Below are 13998 nucleotides of genomic sequence, written 5' to 3'. Positions count from 1 at the left end.
AGATTACAGATACTTTAATCCAAAGTATTTTAAAAAAAAAAAAAATTAAGTGATTCATTCTAAAAGGACAGTGACAGGAGAAGTGTTGCAACATTTACATAATGTTTAGATGAATGAGCTGAGTGAAAGAACTGTGTTTTAGCAGGGTATATTTTTAGTTAATGGTTTAAGAGCAGACCCATCAATATCTAACTGGGAAAAAGGAGGTGATGATTTTAGGGGCCCCTAGTTTTTGATGTCTAGTTCACACCGCCTACACATGTTATTACAGTGCAATATGTGGTTAAATAAGTGCACTCAATAATGTCCACTGTGGTTTCGGACACCACTAATTTCGGATTCAGCCTATAAGCTATGCTTTTTCTAACCCGAAGCTCTGAAATTTTTGCATTATATTAAAATATTACTTTAACAACAACTATGCTGAATATGTTATTTGCTCATTTTGTCTAAAAATTGCCTTAACAAGAACATTATGCTTCACACCTGTAAATCATTAAAATACCTATAACACTCTTTCTGGCTTACACAAACTAGACAGTTAAAAAATAATTACTCAGTTTGTAAATCTGTATTGGAAAGTGAAGGTTGAAGAAGGTTGATGTACTTTGACAGTAACTTTAAAATTTCCATACTGATATATCAGTGTTTTACCCAATAATTACCCATTGTGTTTTGTTTTAGGATGAAAAGAAATATCAACTTGGTTGATATTATATTAACTCAACCTAAACAAAGTACCAACAGTTTACCAAAAAAAAATTGTGTTCCTCCATATAGAGCAGGGGTTCTCAACTCTGACCATGAAGTTTTAATAAAAAAATAACCACCTTGTCACAACAGTATGTGACAAAAGTTACCGTGTCTGAATTCACAGTACTCATAAAAGAGTCGGCAATAAGCTACCCAGATGACTACAATGGTATTCTGAAATCTGCATTCGATGGAAACTTTACTATCCCATGATGCCACAGGAGAGGAGTTGTGAATAGAAGTGAAGTTCGATTACTCGATCCAATCACGTTGATGGATAAAAATAAAATTAAAACAAGCATGTAACGAGTAACGGCCACAAACAGAAGGAAAATAGCGGAGAAAAAGTACCGATACATCACTTAAAATGTACTCAAGTAAAAGTAAAATTACACAATTTTAAACTTACTCAAAAAAGTACAATTTCTGAAAAAAAACTACTTAATTACAGTAACGTGAGTATTTGTAATTCGTTACATTACACCCCTGATTATTACTGTAAGTCATTAGCGACTTTCACCAATGAAGTCTCAGTACTGTGTAATTTTCAAAATCCTGATTGATGAGGCTCAAATAGTTCATTTTCAATTAAGTGCTTGTTTAGTTGTGCTGCAACCACACCCTCCTATATTTTTGAAAGAAATTAGAGATTTGAGATTGGGCGATAATTTGACAAATTTTTTGCCTCCAAATTTTGCTTTTTTAAAACTGCTGGTACCTCCCTGAATGATAAAGAGTCATTTATTATTGCAAGAACTGAGGGACATAAAGGAACAAAGCAGTATTTATACTACCAGGAATGGGAACAAGTATGCAAGTGGTAGCTTGCATACTTGATCCCTTAACTTGTAGCTTGTAGCTTGGTCACTTTAATTACTATGCAAACTATATACATATAGTTTGAATATACAATAAACCAACAAACTCTTCCAGTTTTTCAAGAATTCTACGAAACCGCAGCATGGCGGCCTGTACACAGCCAGCCAGAATCTTTCCGTCTCAACCACAACCAGTTGCTGCTCCTCTCTGCTGCTTCAGATACGTTCTGTGACGCAACTGTCTCAAAGCTTTCATCTGATGTATAAATCTATCAATCAACCTCAGTCCTGATCAAAACTACTAAAAGTTTTTTTTTTTTAAATCAGATTTTAACTCTTTATTTGCCAAGTTCATAAATTATGTCTGGTTTTTTTGTGTGCGACAAAATTACTTATTTTCAATGTAAAATGTGATTGTAGACTGATTTTTTTTTTTTTTTTTACCTTTTATCACAGCCTTGGACATGGCAAAGATTAGAAACAACATTGGTTTTTGATGCATTGTTAGTTTTCATGCAGCATCACATTTTAACATTTTAACTCCCTCGTTTACTGTTCCTGGCTGTTTTTGCCCCATTGAATTCCATTATAACCACATTTTTTTATGGCAAAGCCATGACACCATATAATCATGATTTTTTTCGGGTGGTTTTCCCTGCTTGGGAAGAGGTAAACATTTTTAATTTTTACTGTTGATAGGGGGCACCATTAACCCTTTAGGCCTGTGCAACAACAAAAAAAAAGCTTAGTTTCTGGCTTTTACATGGAGTTATTAGAGTATAATAGCATATTAAACTGTGTGTGCTCTCAGAACTAGTAAACAAAACAAAGTAAGTGAGCCTGCTGGTCATCTGATTGTGAGAAGAGCAGCAAGCAACATGAGAAAGAAAGAGCTGGACGTTCCTGTAATTTATAGATAGATGACAAGCTATGACAAGTAGATAGTTTTGAATACTGGGTATGCTCTAATTTATTTGGGATAAAAAGTTACAGACTGGAGCTTTATATGTAAACACTAACAAACATTTCAGAAGCACACAATGAAGGAAAAAAATGTGGTGACATTTGAAAGAAAGACGAATGAAAATCAGTATTTGTTCAAATGTATGATCTGAAATGGCTGATTTTATTCAACTAACCTCAAATAAGAAATGTAGAGCATTACACTTTTTAGCTGAGGAATTTTAGCTTTTAATTCATAATTCATACCATTGAAAAAAATCATGTTTTGTGTGTGTGTGTGTGTGTGTGTGTGTGTGTGTTACATAAGTCATCTGTGTTTACTGAGGTCATCACTAATTAACAGCCTCATTACAGCCCAGCTGTGCTCAGAAAGCAGAAGAAAATAGTGATGGGAATAGCATTCATTTTGCAGTTCTTCACTTTGTTCCCTTCTTTTCTTCCATTCTCGTTAGAGGTTTACCTCAATCGATTACCTGTGTGTTTAAGGGGTTTCAGCAAGTTCTGGTCGATTATTTAGTACAGGTCTGTGAATATCCGCTTATCAGCCATACAAAAGCTTAGCTTTACATGCATGCGCACTGGTTTTTAAAAGGTGTTTAAAACTTTCCCACTTATTTTTAGGAATAAACCATATTCATAAAGGTTATCTATCTTGCCAGTTGAAGTTACTGTTGAATTTCTTCATTAGAATCTCAGAAGACGTGTCTGTCCATTCAGGAGTCCCACGAGTAAACATTTATCTGAAAACTTTTTAAAAATGTTTATTGTCTTTGAGGTGTAGTATGTCTGGTATTTGTATATTGTTGTTTGATTCTTCTGTTTTATTATCTTGTATTTTTCTACTATACTATGTAGCGCTTTGGGTTGGAGAAAAGCACACTAAATAAAATGCATTATCATCATCATCATCATCATCATCATCATCATCATCATCAAAACTAAAATTAGAAACTAAATGACAATTTAAAACATCCCAACACCTATATTTATAATTATTATTACGGGTGTTATTAATAGGCCATCAGTATATATATATATATATATATATATATATATATATATATATATATATATATATATATATATATGTATATATATATATGTATATATATATATATATATATATATATATGTATATGTAGCCTATATATTGAGCATGCATCATGGTAACATCAAGAGTAGGCTTGTGTAGGCTATTTAGCATATAAAAGCATGGGATGTGAATATGGTAGCCTAATAATTCAGTACTGATACGACCTTATATAACATGCATAATGAATAATACAATAGAGCCGATGATCATCACCAAGATTCTCCAATATAAATTTCACAATAAATTTGTAACAATTTCAGGGTTGCACTGTGTACGCATGCGCGAAACAGCTGCCCCTTCGTGCCCTCCCCCACAACATAACGTGCTGCTGTCGGTTCAGGTCTGTTGGACCAGTTTAGAATCAGGAACATTTGGAGACGTCAGAGACCGGAGGTTCTTCGCTCTTTCACCAGAGCATCATCCACACCAAACAGCTCGCAACACACACACACACACACACACACACACACACACACACACACGCACACGCACTCTTTTTCATCAGTTGCACCTAAATTACAAGCATGTCTAAAAAGAGCGAAAAACCAGCGGAGGGCAAAGAGCTTGAGAGTAACTGGAAAGACGTGATCTACAATCCAAGAACTGGAGAATTCTTCGGTCGGACTGGTAGAAATTGGGGTGAGTTGACAGAAACCCTAACGGCGTCATTCATGAAATGTGCAGTTTGCATAGCCTTCATTATAGGCGGATTTTTTTTTATGACAGAAGGGAACTGTAAAGCTTATTAAACATGAAGACCCCCCAGGGTCATGATGAATTAAGACGAGTGTGCATTGAAAATGACGAAAGCATCGTTATCTTAGGCATTCCGGCATCTTAATGTCATCAACTCATTCCCTGATGACATCAGTGGTATTTTAATGTCTTAATCTCTCGGCGTTTCGAATGATCTACAATGTAAATAATGTTGCTCAATGCTCAACAACCTCAATGACAACATTTTGGATTCGGAATCAATACTTGATACAAAATTAAAATTATGTAAAAATAATAAGAAACGGCAGGATGTCTTTATTGCCTGGTATTTTTTTAAGTTGTTATTTATTTATTTGTTTGTTTTAAAAATGGAACGAAACGATTGTCCGTGTTTCGCAGTTATATTTCACTGTGGAGCAAATCGGATCCTGATGCTAATAAACGTCATTAGACGGCTCTCAGTGGCCATATAGCCTACGCTGTTTCTTCCAGACTGTTAGTATTGTGGTTTTAATCTAAGTTTATTTATCAAGGCTCTTGTTTACACTATTTAGCTAACGAAAACATTTGTGTGCTTATTAAATAACTTGCAAGTCTTCAAAATAACGAGATCGTCAGAAACTCCACTGTGTTAAATGTTAGTGTGATTAACCTTCTCGTGTTCTTTTTGACCTAATATGCCTTTGACGATACCAGTGCGCGTCTAAATGATTAAAAGCCTACAGGGATTAGACGCTTTGAGTCCGCCATAAGAATGGCCCCCATTAAAAAAAAAACAAAAAAAAAAACATTCATTCTCGTTCATTTTGAAGATCATAGACCTAAATGACAACTTCATAGCGCTCGGCAACATCAATGTGTCGTCGCTGAACGCCGTGACGTCGCTTGGCTGTGGGGAATTTACGTTTTTGCGCCTCACTAAACCTTCTGGTCGAATGATACCTTTGATTTTTTTACAGGCAGTGCAGTGTGGGCCCCCCACATCCCCCATCCCTGCTATGTCGCAGATTCACCTAGGCCTATACCAGTAGCCTTTGCTTTTCTATTTTTTTTTAGATCTACACTCCATTGAGTAAAGATGAAAAATAAAATAGCAAAAAAAAGGCAAACATAGAAGAAAACAGTGCTAAAATACCCCCAAAAACTTTATTTTTATAATATTATTTTTATTTTGCACACAAAAAAAGAAACAGTTACCCCACCAGATTTGTTAATGGTCAGCTCACACACTTTCTGAAGTTTGGGGGATTCTGGGATCCCTTTCTGGGATTTTAGTCCGACTAGAAAGAACTAGGCTATATTTAGGCTTCATAGCCTATATCAAAATCACTGCACATAATATAAGCCTACATTATAGTCTAGGCCTATATAATTGAATGCATCTATGCAATGATAATTCACTGCATGCTAAATCAGATATTTATACCGTTAAATCAATTACTTTATGTATGTGGGGAGACAGACATAAGCACAAACACACAACTGATTTTCATACATGCCATCACGTGCTTTGCAGGGTAGGGTGTGTGTGGGGTGGGGGGTGTTCTCACAGATGTGCATTACGCCACTGGCTGAATAGGACTGTTACATTATTTTACTACATTGTGAATATATAAAATAAATTACTAAATAATTTCCCCCTTTATTTTAATCCTATTGGAACGTATGATCACCTAAATAATGATTTCTTTAACTGTGTCCTTCAAAGTATGGTCCCAATAGAGTGGTGCAGGGATGACTTCAAAGTCTAATTCGCCACTGATTCTCTCGAGATTTTCCTATGTGCTTTAAAATATTTTTTTCTTTTTATGAGTTAAATAAAGCCTGTGGGAAACATAACTTGACGACACTTTGACATTTTGCTCTACAATGTAAACTGCAAAGACTCGCACCCGAATGTTCTTATCTAGTTACTTATTAGAAACATACATTTAGCCTATATATATATATTACAGCTGTGTACTGATGGACTAACTGGAGTGCTGAATGAGAATATGCATTATAATAACATACACTCGTGGATACTGGTTCATTTCGAGTCAGAGTGACTGTCTGGCATGTTTGAAAGTGAGTTTGATTGCGGAACCGTTTCAGATGGTTCAGTCTGGTTTGGTGAAACTACTGATTCATTCGCTAACTAAACATCAGTAATCCACTAATTTAAAGGCTGCATCTGAAGAAGCCTTTAAATTGGGACAGACTTTGTCGTTCTGCTGTGACACATTTCCTTCTAACGCAGCATTCGAAGGATGAAACCCCTTGACTTAGGACACTTTTGTTTTTACAGCTGGTGTCTCCCTGGAGGTTTGCTGTTTTGAATGATTCGTGGGAAATTTACACCACTCACATCATACAAGCACCACAGTAGCCAGAGCTACTTTTCTCTGTGTAGGAAAACGATGTAGTATAATGTATGTGTGTATATATATATTATATTTATATATAATATATATAGTGTGTATATAGCCTACAATTACACAAACATAACATATATTATATAAACAGACTTTAATTTTAGAATCGATTAATCGATTTGACTGCACTATGAACATAGTTTTACGAGATGGTTTTGATGGACATTTTTTTATGCACATTCGGATTTCTGACATTTCTGATTTTAATATTTTCAATATTTTTTGTATTCTTGACTGAGCTTTTTTTCATAATTTTTAGGCCTGTCAAACGATTAATCGCGATTAATCGCATCCAAAATAAAAGTTTGTGTTTACATAATATATGTGGGTGCGCTCTGTATAATTATTTTATATTATATAAATACACACACATGCTTGTATATATTTAAGAAATATTTTCATGTATATACTCTATATAGATTTATTATATATAAATATAAATATTTTATATATAAATAATATTTTTTTATTAAATATACATGCATGTGTGTGTATTTATATATTTACAAAATAATTATACACAGTGCATCGTGTAGCTACACTGAATAAATTACTGAAATTGAAAATCGGTGAATGACCAATCAGAATTAAGTATCTCAGAGAGAGAAATAAATTGAATTTTGATAAGCTAGGTCAGATTAAAATGAGCTCTATATGAAACACTAGCAAAATATTTGGATTTGATTCGTTCTGTCATCGGTTGGTTATGTTTATATTTTATACTGTTTAAATGTATGTATGAAATATCTATTTTTACTGTCTAAGGTACTGTCTTTCAGGCATCATCCTCCTCTTTTACTTGGTATTCTATGTCTTCTTGGCTGCCATGTTTGTCTTCACTCTGTGGGTGATGCTTCAGATGCTGAATGACGACATGCCAAAGTATCAAGATCGTGTCGCATCCCCAGGTCAGTGTGCAGCTCTTATTATCAGGCTGTACTGGGTATATGTGCAACAGAAAACTTGTATTAAATTTGACAATAAGTGTTAATAAAAAAGAGAAAATAAAAACCTATTAATATCCTAAGTGACCTATTATCCAAAATTCACTTTTACATGGTGTTTGAACATAAATATGTCGAGAGTGTGTGTATTAACCACCCTATAATAATAAAAATGACTGTTTATGTGAACTCAATATTCACGTGACACGCCGTCTGACATCCAGCTTTGAGTGTGTGCGCTCAGAAAACCACATATCTGAATTTTAGACTGAAATGGCTTTAAGACACATCCAGATAATACAATTTCATCATGATAAAGAACTGCAATGTCAATGTTAGTACGCGTGATTATGATAAAAAAGAAAATCAAAACCAAACAGATGTTTTGTTGGCAGAGTATCTGTAGCCGTACAGGGTGGGAAACAGCAGCTCTTTTGCATTTAAAAATACATGCACGAGAACAGTACGTTGTTCCTTCCACTCAAAAATGGGCAAATACAACATAATAAATGTAAAATAAATGATATTTGAGCTAAAAACCACACATTTTTGGGACACCTGAGACATATAATATATTTAAAAAAGTAATATATTTAATATATAACTAACTTTTTCTTTTTCACAGGGTTGGTTATCAGGCCAAACTCTTTGAATATAGTTTTTAACAGATCAGATTCTCTTGAATATGGCCAGTACGTTCAGCATCTAGAATCGTTTCTTCATCGTAAGTGCTCTACACTTTCCCTCACCCTGCTTTTTAAATAATTTCTCATCTGGTTGCGTAGTACTTGGATACTATAGTCTTGTTTATTTATACTTTGTCTGTTTTCCATTTCCAGAGTATAATGACTCAGAGCAAGCCAAAAATGACTTGTGTATGGCGGGTGAGTACTCTGAACAGGATGAGGAACCTCTGAAGAAAGTGTGCCAGTTTAAGAGGAGTTTACTCCACCATTGCTCCGGGATGGAGGACACCACTTTCGGCTATGCTAAGGGGCAGCCGTGTTTTATTGTCAAGATGAATAGGGTGAGTAACCGTAACATCCATTCAAAAGTTTCAGGCCGGTACGATTTTTTTTTTTTTTTTAATAAATTAAGTATATTTAATTCAACAAGGATGCAATTGTTCAAGACAATTGTCAAAGACAGCTTCAAAAATAATAAACCCCAAAGATTTGAATGGTGGTGAATACAAAACATTTAATTCCAAATTAATAATGCATTTTATAAAGCCAAATTGGCTAGGTATCCTTATCTATCCATATCTGACTGAGGGTGAATCAGGCTGATTTTGCCTTATCCTTTCCCCTCAGGTCATTGGTCTCAGGCCATCTGGAGATCCGTACATCAACTGCACATCAAAGGTAACAATTGAAAACCTGTTTAATATGGAAGTAGCTTAAAGATTGAATTTACATTACTGATATTAAGATATAGTAGACCATATAAGATCATAAATGTACAAGTTTGTATCTGTGGTGTTTTTTGTGGATTAAAGCTGCAATTTAAAAGAGAATCACTCAATCATTTTGGTTATACTAAGCTATAATGAAGGAAAAAATCATGTGACCAATGATAGAGTATGATGTCAGCAAAGCATATCTCTGATTGGTCCCCATACAGCTCTAATCCTTTTAGGGTGTTTCATTGCTCTGCAAGGCAGCCAATGTAGGAGCAGATCCTCTTGGGTGTTTGTAATTGTCAGTGTTTTCTGTAGTTTTCTTATGGATTTCAGCTTTAAGGTTTGATTTATATGTTGTTGTGTCTCCAGCTTGAATTTCAAATTGTTACTCCATCCTCTCTCAAATGTGTGTGTGTTTTTTTTCCTTTTCCTCTCATGTCTCAATTGCATGCTGCCAGTTGAACTCCTTAGTAAAGTGATGGGTAAGATCACTGTATATATGGTCTCTCTCATTCACCCGGTCGTTTGCCACCGATGTGATTGAGCATGTCTCTCATGTATATGCTGTCGTTCCTTACTTCAGAATTTCTGCAAGCTTTAACATTGAAATAACATCTTGTCAGAATTAGGGATGCGCCGATATGTTAAATATGATCTAAAATGAACTATAAAAACCACTAAAAACTAAGATCAATAATTTTAAATGTTACAGGTGAATTTAGGGAACTGTTATTGTATTTAAAGATTAACTTAAAGTGCGTGTTCGATGGTTGCAAAGGTATTCTACATGTAAAAATAGTGGAAATTATGTGCACAATTTTTTTTCATTTCATTTATTTTTCTATTCTCTTTTCATGGTAATGCAACACGAAATGCCACAAGAACAATTTAAAGTACATTCCATGACAAAAAAAGAACAGGAGTAGGATGAAGAAAAAAATCTTATAAGCTCCTACCCCATTCCTATAAACAAGATTCACAAATTAGATGACCTCACCAACATAAAATGACAATTAACAGAAAACTTAAAGAAAAAAAATATATACATGCATATACACATACATATACGACAAGCCCAAACCATATAATCTACCTTCAATTGTGACACATTTTTCTCTCTTTGTCTATTATTATTATTATTATTAATATTATTATTATTATATATTAATACTAATTCTGCTTACATGATACTACATAAAAAAAAACAACAAGGATAAAATAATGACAGATCCAACAACCAAAATAACAACGAAAGCATTATTATTATAATAATTCTATTAGTTTTCAATAGAATACAATTAAATATCTAATATCAACAAATTCAAATAAATTGATATCTCATGCATCCCTAATCACAATCAATTGATTGACCATTCTCGCGGTTGTTATCATTTTAATATTATTATGAGTTATGATATTAGATGAGTTGCTAATGCTATTTTTGATCAAGATGGATGCCTAATACTGGGGCAAATTGTAATTTATTTAGCATGGCAACGCAGCAGCATGTCTTTCAGCGCTCATTTTCTCCAAAGCAAGGAGTCTGCTTCTTCTGCTGGGATTAATTATGCACTGCATTCAAATGTGTTATTACGCTGCATCTGCTGTATATGTCAAATGGATGATTTATATCAGGGATGCGAAGCTAAAAATGGCAAACTATTTAGTGGCCTTTTAGTCTTAACCATTTTAATCACAAATTACTGGTTTGGAAATTAACAAGTATTCCACAAATACTGTGGATAAAGTAACTTAGCATGGAATAGCCTTCTCCTTTGTTTTCTTGAAAATTTTAAGATGTGGTGAACTTGCAGACAGCGTCAGTGTTCTTCAAACAGCTCATAAGTAGTTGAAAAATGTCTCCCAGTTCGACTGAGTTTGATGTGAGACCAAATATTCACTAGGATTCATATCTGGACTCTGACCAGGCCAAAACATGAGCCTGATGGACTTGTTCTCAAGCCGCTTTTGGTTGTCTTTTCATTTGAAGCAAGCCATTTTGCAGTATTCTCCAGTACTCCAAAGCATTAAATAACTTTTCACAGTGAAGTAGCTCACCAATACCTGCACCTAAAAAGGCTCCCCACACAATGACACTCTTCCTCCATTCTTCACTGGGGTTGAGATGCATTCTTAGCAGATTTTCAAAGACACCGCTCTGGAGCATCACCATACAACTCGTGTGTCATTATAATTCATCACACACACATATTCTTCCCATAATCTGTCAAAAACTGTTTTGTTTTTTTCTTAATAAATGTTTTCCTTTTTTAAGAAGTGCATTTACTTATTTTTTTCTCATTTCCTGACCAATGATTTGTGGTTAAGGCTATTTAAAAGCTTAGTGTTTTGCCATTTTTTGTGTACATCATTCACTCTCACCCAGTGACAATCTGTTGTCTTCTGTTGTCTGATGGTATTTTCTTGCTTCTCTTCAGCGTGAGAAACCTCTTCAGATGCAGTATTTCCCCCATGAGGGGACTATTGATAGGATGTACTTCCCGTACTATGGGAAAAAGACACATGTAAGTATGGCGCTCAGCACATGCTTAAAGGAATATTCCAGGTTCAATACAAGCTAAGCCCAATCAACAGTATTTGTAGTATAATGATTAATAGCACTAAAACAATTCCACTTGTCTGTCCTTTTTTTTTAAAAAAAGGGTTAAAGTATGGATTACAGTGAGGCACATACAATGGAAGTTATTGGGGTCAATTTATAAATGTTAAAATATTTAATTTGTATAGTTATATAAGATAACAAAACAAATTTGTCAACATGATTTTTGTGTTAAAAGAAATCGCCTTTTCTGTGTATCCAATTTTACAATTTTATTGCCATATGAAATGCTATAAACCCTGAAGTAATCAAATATAGTTTTAATAGAAGATTTAATATGCCTTTTAAAAGTACTTTTATAAAGTATCCTTCACATTTCTGTTTTTAAATCCTCACAAAATTGGCCCTATAGACCATTTTGCAAGATGTAAACAACACTGGTCCAGAAACACTTCCTGTTTCAGTTTGTAACTGTTTTCTTTATTTCACATGTAAAGAAAACATCTTAAAGATGTTTGTTTAACTTTTTGATTCAGTTTTATATGTTCTGTTGGTTGTATTTTATCCCAGCTTTTATGTAGTGTTAAAAACTGAAACAGGAAGTGCTTCTGGACCAGTGTTGTTTACATCTTGCAAAATGGTCTATTAAAGGGTTAGTTCTCCCAAAAATGAAATTTATGTCATTAATTACTAAACCTCATGTCGCTCCAAACCCGTAAAACCTTTGTTCATCTTCGTAACACAAACTTTAAAGAAAAAAAATCGATGGACGAGTACAATGGTACTCTAAATTATGTTATGATGACATTTCTCTCAGAAAATATAGTATTAGATCTTAATTTGATTGTGTATGTGTGCGTGTAGTGAAGTACACATTATTTCACCTCTGTTTTTCTGTCTCTGATCCTCAATAGAAGGGTTACGTTCAGCCTCTGGTTGCTGTAAAGCTGTTGCTTAAGAAGGAAGACTATAACTCGGAGCTGATTGTAGAGTGCAAGGTAGAGGGCTCCAACCTCAAGAACAACGACGAGCGTGACAAGTTTCTTGGCCGCGTCACCTTTCGGGTCCTGGTGACCGAATAAAGCAGTTGCAGTTGCGGACAATAAAGGGGTACTTGCACTACTTTACTCCCTGTTGTCCCTCCCATTTACGGTCCTCAACAGGTCGAAAGGACCTAATTTAACACTCCACAGACAGGCATGACTGATTGATTTTTGTTAATGAACTACCCCCCTGTTTAGTCTCCTACCAAACACCTCTTCCTGCTGAAGACGTGAGCGTCTCTGAACGTTTAATTGTGTTTTAACCCCGGGCCTTGCATTCCCTAGATGTTTCGAATTCTTTAACATCATTACGTTGTACCCTTAAAGGGATTTTGTTTACATTGTACTGGATGAGACGGGTTAGTTGCTATCTTAATCCTTGGTTGGTGTTTTTTGTGTGTTTGTGTTGCTCTGTGAATATATTTAATGATCATATTGTCATATTGCTGTAAGATTTGTTGAAAAAGTGGTATTATTTGACACATTTTTGAAATATGAAATACGTTTTTAACCTTAATGATATTCGTAACCTCTGCATGGATTCATGCAGATGCCTTAAGAGCCATTTAACACCTTGGTAAAAAAAAAAAATGCTATTTTGACAAATAAAAAGAAAACACATGAAAGTAGTGGTTTTAGATGGTCTGTTATATCCTGAATGTACCACATGATGGCGTTAAGACAGTGTTGTTTAACAGATAACAGATAAGAAAAAAATAGAGATACATAAAAGTTTCTTCAAAATGACGACAATTGTGCTAAATAGCAATTTGTTTGAAATATACAAGCATGATTGTATTACATTTGAACTCTAACTGCACTGAAACATGCATACGGTGCCATACGTCGTATTTGTTTAGCTTAAGGATATCACCAGCCAAACATAGCAATGTCTATTCCTGCCAGATGCTATCAATAAATCAGAGGTTTGCGTCAATTAGTTGACCAGATTTAGTCACAGCGACGAGAATCTGTTTGTCTACGTCATGGACTGTAAAAAAAGATGGACGACGCCCCTTCGCTCTTTTCCATCAGAGAGGATTTTTTTTTTCCATCAGAGAGGATCGAAGCCGCCAGTGTCTCGATATGACGCTGACATCTTGGGACCTGAGTCTGCGCACATGCGTGTTTCGGGACCAGTCATGCGCAGTCGTGAGCAGGAAGTAAAGCCGCGAAATCAAGGCCGCGCCCTCCTTCGCGCTGAATCAAACGCAAGCACACGCCCCGCACTTTCATTAAGTGTCCTCTGTCTGCTTCGTTCTTCTCCAATGATGTTTGCTGATTGCAGAAC

The 13998-nt window shown here is 34.9% G+C and overlaps 1 protein-coding gene across 1 annotated transcript; it reads left to right on the top strand.

Moving 5' to 3' along the window:
- Positions 1–3930: 3930 nt before the first annotated feature.
- On the top strand, positions 3931–13345 carry atp1b3a (ATPase Na+/K+ transporting subunit beta 3a). The gene is made up of 7 exons (XM_039678064.2): positions 3931–4266; positions 7538–7666; positions 8328–8426; positions 8542–8729; positions 9016–9066; positions 11543–11629; positions 12579–13345. Exons 1-7 carry the CDS (start codon positions 4152–4154, stop codon positions 12744–12746), a joined length of 837 nt encoding a protein of 278 aa, XP_039533998.1. The 5' UTR covers positions 3931–4151; the 3' UTR covers positions 12747–13345.
- The last annotated feature ends 653 nt before the right edge of the window (positions 13346–13998 follow it).

This window comes from Pimephales promelas, chromosome 5, assembly GCF_988280905.1.
Source record: "Pimephales promelas chromosome 5, fPimPro1.hap1.1, whole genome shotgun sequence".
NCBI lineage: Eukaryota > Metazoa > Chordata > Actinopteri > Cypriniformes > Leuciscidae > Pimephales > Pimephales promelas.
This window is presented reverse-complemented; position numbering and strand designations above follow the sequence as displayed.

Coding starts and splice junctions, on each gene's coding strand:
- atp1b3a (XM_039678064.2), top strand. CDS start 4,152: ATGTCTAAAAAGAGCGAAAAACCAGCGGAGGGCAAAGAGCTTGAGAGT. Junction 4,267..7,537: donor TCGGACTGGTAGAAATTGGG/GTGAGTTGACAG, acceptor ACTGTCTTTCAG/GCATCATCCTCCTCTTTTAC. Junction 9,067..11,542: donor ACATCAACTGCACATCAAAG/GTAACAATTGAA, acceptor GCTTCTCTTCAG/CGTGAGAAACCTCTTCAGAT.